At 35.2% G+C, this 9897-nt stretch overlaps 1 protein-coding gene across 1 annotated transcript in view; it reads right to left on the bottom strand.

The window, feature by feature from the left end:
- LOC110029663 (probable ion channel CASTOR) overlaps positions 1 to 8261 on the bottom strand; it is a 14920-nt gene extending 6659 nt beyond the window's left edge. The window contains exons 1-7 of the mRNA XM_020732058.1: positions 8033 to 8261; positions 5921 to 5992; positions 5019 to 5624; positions 3518 to 3700; positions 3335 to 3394; positions 3052 to 3255; positions 1354 to 1602 (exon numbers count right to left, since the gene is read on the bottom strand). Coding sequence (XP_020587717.1) covers positions 1354 to 1602; positions 3052 to 3255; positions 3335 to 3394; positions 3518 to 3700; positions 5019 to 5624; positions 5921 to 5992; positions 8033 to 8068 — 1410 coding nt within the window. The 5' untranslated portion in view covers positions 8069 to 8261. The remainder of the gene's footprint in view (positions 1 to 1353; positions 1603 to 3051; positions 3256 to 3334; positions 3395 to 3517; positions 3701 to 5018; positions 5625 to 5920; positions 5993 to 8032) is intronic.
- Between the last annotated feature and the right edge of the window lie 1636 nt (positions 8262 to 9897).

Here is a 9897-nt window from a genome sequence, read left to right as displayed (position 1 = left end):
TTTTTTAGGGGACCCGAACAGGAGCTGTTCGCGAACAACGAGCCGTTTTGACAGCCCTAATTGAATCTACACTTTCACCACACATCCACTAAAACATTTTCATTCCTAGCACATCCAAATTATCAATGACTACTTTGCTTTCCAACACCTTTTATGCATCCATGATTTTTCTTATTACATGGTATTCTTAAAGAGCTTATATATATATATAATACATGAATATATCGCAACAATGTAAACGTGAACATTCAAGGTCCTAGTCCTGTCATTAAGATTCCACTGTTTTATTACTTTCATTGATGATTATTAAAGTGTTATTTGGATCTATCTGCTCAGCTATCATTTAAAAAATTTAAATTAATTTCAATTTTTTATCATGAAATAAAAATTCATTTGTCCATTTTAAACAAAACTTCGCGTATTGATAATGTGCTAAATTTATGAAGTGTAAGTTTCAAACTTTGTACTATGATAATAGTATCCCTCCAATTATGCTATGTCCCACCTTCTAAGTAGCCCACGCATGATCTACAGGGGCATGAACACTCTTGATATTTTATGACCTTCACACAAATCCCTCATTTCCCTTTCTCTCTCACAAGTACTCATTTATACCTCTCCGCAGGCTTAATCGCCTTTTGGATGCTCTCTAGAAGCTAATGTGGCTTCCTCTATAAACTCTCTTATCCCCATCCCACAACATTCTCGCTCTTGTCTTCGATCCTAACATCTACCTTCAATCTCCTACACTTGCTGCTTGTCCACCCAAGTGCACAATATCCTCCTCTCCATTCATCTCTCTCGATTGTGCTCCCGCTTTTCTCTCTCCTACTCATGAACATTAGCTCTCCCATGCTCAAACTCTGGCTCTTAAATTTCTCTCACCAACTCACCAAAAACACCAAGCCCAACGACATTGAGATTGCAACTTTTCCACATCCAACAACCTGGTTGCTATTCTCACCACAAATCCTAAAGCTGCATCGTTTACTAACTTTAACGTAACTTTGGCGCTCAACATCTCCTCAATGCTCATAAAATCATCTATTATAAAACTCAACTAGCTCTTTCTTTTTCAAGATCTATAAAAAGAGATCTGTTAGTTCTTCTTTATCTTTTCCAGTGATTAACTTGAAAGAAAATCCAAAAAACTAAGTTCTTTCTGGTATAAAACAAATTGATTTTTTTTATACCAACCTGATTTTTAAAAGCCTACATACTATTAATATCTCTCATAACTCCATTAGAAAACTCAAAAGTTTGACAATTGAACGAAATAATATTAAATTTCGCATAAACCAAGATTAGAAAAAAAGTAATCCCTTAAATTAGTCACAATAAAAGGAAAATCACCATGGGCAATGCTGATGGAGCATATGTATCGTCATCCTCTGCTATAACTAGAACTTCATCATCCTCTTGTAGAACATAGTGATCATCAGGATTCAAAATGATCTTTCCGCCAAGAGCTGCTACCTTTATTCCGCAGGGAACTGCATCAGGAAAGCTGATGAGGACCTCTTCAAACTGCATTCCATACAACTGAGGCCATTTTTTGATATAAAACTCGCAGTTTTCAAATCCAAGTATGTCTTCCCAAATCTGTAAGAATGCAACGTATTTGAGGCAGAAGAAAATATACGCAACCGAAACAATAAAACATTATTCAACTAGATCCCTTCTGTTCAATATTTTTGGCTACTTTAACATAAATCTATGTAGCCTGAAAAAGATTTCAGGGTGCTTTCCTTACTGGCAGAATCCATATGAAATAGGGGCATTTACATACATACCACCCACACCCAATTCCTATGTATGATTCCTATGTATGTACATATCTAACACCTAAAGTTTAAATTTTACATTTATACCACCCACCTCTTGTATATCACATAAAAAATACCACCATTTTAATTGTTAAAAAGTGAAATGCAGCTTTACATGCATAGGTAAGGTGGCATGCATGTAAAAAATTTAAATTTAGATGTTAGATATGTAAATAAATAGGAATTGAATGGTATGGATGTAAATCTTCCTATAAAATAACATAATGTAGTCTAAAACAAATGCCAAGATGTTAAGAAGGGCAAAAATTCAAAGCATTATTAAACAAAAACGTGACAATACAATAACAACAACAACAACAACAACAACAACAACAACAAAGCCTTAATCCCACTACGTGGGGTCGGCTACATGAATTCTTTTTCTCATTGCGTCCTATTTAAAAACAAGAACGTGACAATAGAAATTAAAATTTTGTGTCAATCGACCTACTCACTAATTCTCCTAATAATGGCCATCTCAACATAGAAATTGTACAATTCAAGATAATTAAACCACTGGTGATGCAAAATAATAGATGAAACGGAAAAATAAATCTAAGTTACTGAAGATAAACAAAAAATAAAGATAAATAATTTTTTGTGGGGTTTTGAACTCTTGCCATCTCTTTGGAAGGCAATGCTATATAAAAAGCTACTCATTGGCAATGTCAGGACAAAGTGCGACAAGCTTGCCTGTGTATGAATTTAAAATTTTGTGCTGAGATAGTAGCTTCCATTTAAATAGTCTGTTTATTTTTACAACTGAACTAGCTAAGAAGGATAAAACAATGAATAAAGTGCTAAAATGATCCCCTAACCATTAACAAGAGTTCATTTTAGTCCCAACGTCTATAAAAGTATCAAATTAGCCCCTAGACCTTTTTAATGGGGGCTGAAATAAATAATCCTCTTATCAAAGAATCCACAAACCATTTCAATCCATATTAAAAAATTCTAGAGACTAAACTGGTGCTTTATAAAATTTGAACCTAAAACGACCACCTCAAAAGAGTCGAGGGACCATTTTGGCACTTTTCTCATACAAAAATATAAACAATCAACAAATATGTGCTGTAGCTTAACAGCCTTATTTTTATGAGAATAGTAAATCATGTAAACAAATATATTACAATCACTTGCAAAAACGAGAAGATGGAGAGCAAATTAAACAAAAAATAATCACTTCTCCCTAGAAAAATTATTGCTAATTTGATATGGATTTGACCTGAGCAAGGCCCGGCTGGCGTGCACACTGAATCATCAAACGACCAATAACATCATGAGCAACAACTGTCTCGACAAGATCTCCGCCGACAAGTTTTACTAAGACCTCGTTGTCTATATCACTCAATTCCACCACTATGTGACCTTTTAAACCTTCTTTAACTCCGGTTAAGCTCAACACAGTCCTTAACGCCCGCGCATCACTCTGTAATAGAATGGTTTAAGGGCGATGATTAGAAGATGTCAGTTCACAATCCATAAATTATCCTCTATCTAGCAATTACCAGGTCAGCATTTCCATCTTCAGCCAGGACTATAATAGCATGAGCTTTAGAGACTGATACCTGTAAAACTACAGTCAGTTTTAATGAAATTAAAAAAAAAAATGATGTAAGCTTTTTTCCAATTTTGGCAAATATTTAATTGGCTAATATAAAAATGCACAAAGAAAAAAGGACTTACGCAACCTTCTTAAGATCTGCGAGAATAAGAGGGCTTCCACTTCTGCATATTACAGATGTGCCCCTAAAGTCAAATTCCATCTTAGCAATATCGAGTTCCATTTCCTCTTTGTCACGTTCAGCCATCACGACCACAATGCCACCACCCAGATTCTCATTGGCAATTGCCAGTTGGTTCAGCAAAGAACCCTATTACTCAACAAAAAATTGGGGGTGGGGGAGGAGAATGAAAATTCAGAAAACACAGGTTAAAGTAGACATATGGCTATTTTAAGAAATACAGTAAGAAATGATTCAAGCTTTATTGCATATCATCTCTTCTATAATTTTTGAAATCATATAAGGTAAATGCAAATGAATTATTATAGCTTCACAGAGGCATTGCAGAGCAAAATGCTTCATTTTTAGGACTATTCTCATCTCCTCCAACGAACAATACAGGTAGAAAATAACAAGAAAATGCTCAACAGGAGTTAAACTTTTCCAAATTGAAAGGATTTCGACATGAAGAAGCCCAATAAATAGAAAATGAGAAGCTCTATCATTTCCAAAATAATTTCAATGGTAATAAAGGCAAAAAAAGCTTCATTGAGAGACTATCTCACATATACTGAATTTTCCAGCATACTCTATAGATGACATCAAATTTTCATTACATCCAGGAGAACATGTGAGGAAACAAGAGAGACATCTAAAATGTGACGGAAATCCTTAGCAGAGAACTAAACAAAATAGCACCATCCAACTACCTTCGAATGCAAATAAAAAAATTTTGCTTTTAGTCCTAAGGGGATTCAAATTCCGAGATAAGATCCCACCAAACGTAATTCTCAATAACAATCTCTAACCCTCAATCCAACGTGGAACTCCACGTGTGGCACTCCTCACATTCCAAAACAATCCAAGGCTTTATAAGAAAAAAGTATCGACTCAATTAGAAGTTGACAAAAACAAAGATTTTAATGATTATGAATTGTTGCTCTGATATAAAATCTTGATTATGTGCATTAAATAAAGACTCTGATGTCCAACATCAATCAGAACAGACACCTCTTACCATAGTTTCTTCATTGGTTCAGCTACATAAAGATAACGAAGACGGACAAATAAACATGGAAACAAATCAAACATCAAAAAACCATATCAATTGTGTTATGTTGGGTTTTAAGACTAATAATTAAACAAAAATCAAATGCATGGCTGATTGTCTTCAAGTCAATATGCAATGTTTCATAAAAGGAGTAAATATTTTGGGGCATTTAAATACATAGCATACATTTCCTGTGCATTTACGTATCTCAAACCTAAATTTTCATATTTACACACATAGCACACAAATCTTTAATATCGCATCAAAGATAGCACTTTTCATGCATAGGTTTAAAGCATCAAACTGCTATGTTTGTGTGCTACGCATGTGAAATATCTAAATACATAAGGTTTGTGTGCTACGTATGTAAATATTCAAAAAATTTTAGAGATAGATCAAAACAGATCTGATACATACCAACTTGTCACTCCAACCAAGGATTAAAGTGTGATTTTTCTCTATCACTTCACTTCTACCCTTCCTCAAAGAATCAAACTTTTCTGAGATAGCATCAGAAACCAACCCAAGCATCATAGCAAATATAAGCATCCCTCCAAAAGTTATTGAAACAGACACAAGCTTAGGACCAATGCCGACGGAATTTGCGTGGTTGCCTGAATCCGCTACGTAAGTCCACGATGACCACATACAGTCTGCTAAACTACCATCTGTTACCCCAAAGAGTGCCAAGCCTCCAAGACATAGCAGCAGCAGAGTTGCAAGTAGTAAAGTCAGTGGCTTAGAGAATGGATAGACTGATAAAAATACATCAACCTTATATGCTAGCTGCTTGTTAAGAGAAATTTCTTCAGAATCCGATGATTTCCGGAATTTTGAAATTTTATCAAGATGTCGAAGAATAATGAGCGGAAAACTTATTATGGCAAGCGAAGCAAACAGAGCAGAATGTTTTAGACTTTTTTGTAGAAGATGGTTAGTTTCTGCAGGCACAGCTTCAATATAATTTTCCGGATCCAAAAGATTACATTCCTGTAATCTTGTTTTCTGCCTAGAAAGTTGGTCCTGCAAGGATTAAGAAAAAGAAATAAAGGTGCAAGTCACCATTGTGGACAACATTAAATTTTCACAATTGACAATTTAAGTTGATCAAAATTGAAGATTTAGAAATTTAATCAATATAAAACTATTATAAATTTTCCGTCTTAATTAGGAAATATTCAGTATCATTTTATATCAAAATTGACAATTATGACTTTGCCTTCCAAATATTTGTTCGATATGAAAGTAAAAATTGACATGCTGCAAAAGAAAGCGCAGTAGAGAACCAAAAAATTAATAGAAACCGTTGAGAACCATACCTGCAACATATTAACCTGTTTATTCAGAGCGAAGTTCTTCTGAAGTAGGGAAGTGAAGCCCAAAATAACAAGCTGGAAGAAACAAAAGGAAACAGGATTATGAGAGGAGATTTGGACAAGCAGAAACATATTAAAGTTTAAAAATTATATAAAAAACATTAATTCAAGCAAGCATTATTTGGTCTCTTGATGAGAGGAATGAAGCTATATGGAATGAACCATAATTATTATAAGATACTGAGAATATAATCAGGAAATTGCATGCATCTATTACCTTCCATATCATGTAAGGATAAACCCATTCCAGAAATTGTAAATCAGAGTAAAGGACAAACTGTTGGATCAAAGACTATTTGCACAAAGAAACCAATACAAATGAATCAATGTCGAACAGGGGGAAAGATCAAGAGATAGAGGACAGCTCATTCTAAATGAATCTATTGTAAAGCTAATTTTTTTCTAGAAGTTCCAAGGGAAGATACCAAGACTTTACTAAAAAAAAATAATCAAAAAGAAAGGTGAGAAAATAAGAAGAGATATGCTAGCTCTCAAAGAACCTCCTAGAAAATTGGTCTATAATGAGCCGAGCCAAACACAATTGAACCCGAAAAGGGCTGATCAAACTAAACTTCAGAGAAGCAATCTTGAGAGATGTTCTAAAGAAAATTTTAAAGATAATTTATGTAATTTGCATGGTCTTTCATGATATTTCATGTGGAAATGCTCACAAGTGGTGACCCTATACCTATAAGATAAGACCGAGAACAACATTATAGATTTTCGCACTATAATCTATTTACATAAATAATGCATAAGTTGAACTCGTGTTGCTAGTACTTCATCCAAGTTGATTAGTTATTTTGGGCAAATAGCCTCCATTGATGGATAAAAATTTATGTGCGGAAAACGCACGCAGCTCTCCGTGCTTAATCCCCTCACAATAACTTCTCAATAACCTCTGCGAAGGTTATTAGGGAATTATTGAGTAGTTATTTCGGCGTTATTTGGAGTAAATACCCTCCGCGGTTACACTTTCACATTCCACGGTTGCATTTTCACATTTTCTCGGATGTTAGGGTATTGACTTCAAATAACACCGAAATAACTCCACAATAACCCCCCAATAAGTAACCTTCGTAGAGGTTATTGAGAAGTTATTGTGAGGGGATTACGCACGGAGAGGCGCGTGCGTTCTCCGTACGTAAATATTTCTCCCGTTGATGGGCAACTTTGTGAGCACCCATACTAGGTCAATAGTTTAGTGTTGAAGACCCAGTTAGCAAAAGAAGGTTGTGCAACTTGTAGAGATTTGAATTATGGTGACAAGAGGTTTTGAGAAGCTCAACTTGATGAGTTCTGAAATGTCGTCAAACCGATTTACAATCCATGACTTGTTGAACCTTATACAAGTTCTCATGATGATTTGATTGAACTGATCCAGATGAATATGGATGTACATAACCAAGAAGGTTTGTATCATCCATAGTAAGAGATAAAAGTTTCGATGCATTGTAGATGAGCCTCTGCAAACAGCCGTAAAATTCAATGAGGTTCAAATGTCTATTCACACAATTGTTTTGGGCTGGGGAGATGAAAGGCAATTACATACATACCACCCAACTCTTATGCATTTACAGATATAACACCTAAACTTTGATTTTATATTTATACACCCATATCTTTCATATATCACCATTTTAACTTTTAAAAAGTGAAATGCACTTCCTCTTACATAGTTAAATTGGTATCCATGTGAAGTTTAGGTATGAGATATGCATATGCAAATACACAAGAATTGAGTGGTATGTATGTAAATCTTCCTATAAAATAACAGGTTTATGGTTCAGAGTTTGGTGTGCTCACGCTAAAAATCAAAACATTTATAAGCATAATCTAAGGCCATAAGATATAGTAGTAATGAACAAGGCATCCTATCTAATAGAGCCTCCTAAAACACAACATGAAGCTTCGAATGGAGGAACAATGGAAAGCCTAATGAAAGTAGGATTTAACCGTTTTCAATCTCTCACATTCCTATAAAACGACCAAGTTTCATGAAAAACTGATTTGTAACAGATTTTCTGTCAAATCATACACAAAATAAGAACTAACCATAGCGGAGATAGCAAGACACAGTCGGACTCTCATCCGACGATCCGGGAACCGACCCCAAAACCCTTTTCTTCTTACTCCCAAAGCCGCCCCGGCGACCAGCTCATTACTCGCTGACGATGCAGCCTCGGCTACTTGCCTTTCACCCTTTTCTTCCTTGGTATCGAAACGCACCTTCCTGCGAAGCCCCGCGTATCTGGGATCCACCCGGGGGATCGCCGCCTGTGGCTCCGCCCCGCCGCAGCCGATATGGAAGGCGAAGATCCAAAGGATGCCCAGGTTCCGGCGATTGGAAGCCTCTGCTGCGGCCTAGCTTCCCGGAGATAAGGTTTTCGTGCTCTTTGGGTGACCGGGAACGCTGATGGCTTTCTCCTGGGGTTTAGGCCACGGTTAATGGTTCCAGACGAGCCGGGGGGCAAAAACCAGTCGCGGTTGAGGGCCGGCGGCGATGAGTCGGAGTCCAACGACATCGCCGGAAAAATTCCCGGGAACTGTTGTCGGTTGACTTCGGGGCTGAATACGATGTTGAAAAGTTTTATTGGATTAATAAATGATTAGTATATTTTGGTAAGATAAAATTTCAATCTTACAATATGTTCTTCTTTTCTCCTTAACCAAATTTTAATTTATTTTATTTTTTGTATTATTTGGAACAAAATCAATTCAGTGTAATTTACTACTTTATAAATATTGATGTTACATTATATATAAATATGAGTATGCATGAGTTTTTACTACATTTTTCGTGTTGAATCAAGCTCTTCTGTTGAAGTTGTTGAATCAAGCTCATATATTGAAACGAGTTTATCTTTTGATTCGGCCGCTCTCATCTTTCTTGAGAGGGCATCCTAGTCCACCTATGCTAGGACAATTATCGAAGGAAGTCGTCGTGACTAATGAAAAGTCACAGTGACCAACAAGAACATACGCCAATCCCTTATTAAAAATGTCGTATGACACTCGCTGCTCAATCTTTTCACTCAAGCAACAATAATAACCACAGTACTGGCAATATTTGACATCTAAATCAGTCTTTCCATCATAACACTTGAGAAAGAAGACATATAGTACTACTTCAATTATTTTATTGTTTTGCTCTCTTATATATAAAGTAGAGGGAAATGATAGAGAGGGGATCCTCTCTTAGTCCTCTTTCCTCTCTGATGATTGTTTTCCAACTCCATTTTCATCTTTTCCTTTTTTGAAATTATGTGACTTAGAGAAGCTGTCTCGCTCGACTTATCGAGGATCATAATTTAATATATTTTCTAATATTCCCTAAAAAAACTCTCATTCATCTCTTTCGCTCTCTCATTCTCTCTACGACACAAGATTTTTTATCGGATTATACACACTCGCTAACAGCAAGAATTCAGCAATTACATAATTTGGATGTTACAAAATCTATCCTGATAAAAAGGTTCACCATTTTCCACTCTAAATAATGATAATTTATTTATTATTATTATTTAAAATATGGAGGAGGCCGAATGTCATCTCTCCAGCTAAGAGACCCAAATACAAGACACATTTTAATCATTAGTTTTTGATGAAATTATCACTAAAATTATGGATAAACAATTGCATGTACAATTTTTATAACTATAAGAACAACTTCAATCAATATATTTTAATATAAATTAAATTAAATTCTATTACAAGTAAATTTACTTTTAAATATGCCTCGCATTTATCTAATCAATTATTAATCTCAAGACAATAACTTTACGCTTAACCTTTTTTACAGTAAAAAGAGAAAAAAAGGGGGTTTACAAATATGTCATCCAATTTCTATGTATAGGGCTGTCAAAACGGCTCATTGTTCACAAACAACTCTTGTTTATATATATATATATATATATATA

The sequence above is a fragment of the Phalaenopsis equestris genome, unplaced genomic scaffold, assembly GCF_001263595.1.
Source record: "Phalaenopsis equestris unplaced genomic scaffold, ASM126359v1 Scaffold000600, whole genome shotgun sequence".
NCBI classification, from domain to species: Eukaryota; Viridiplantae; Streptophyta; class Magnoliopsida; order Asparagales; family Orchidaceae; genus Phalaenopsis; species Phalaenopsis equestris.
This window is presented reverse-complemented; position numbering and strand designations above follow the sequence as displayed.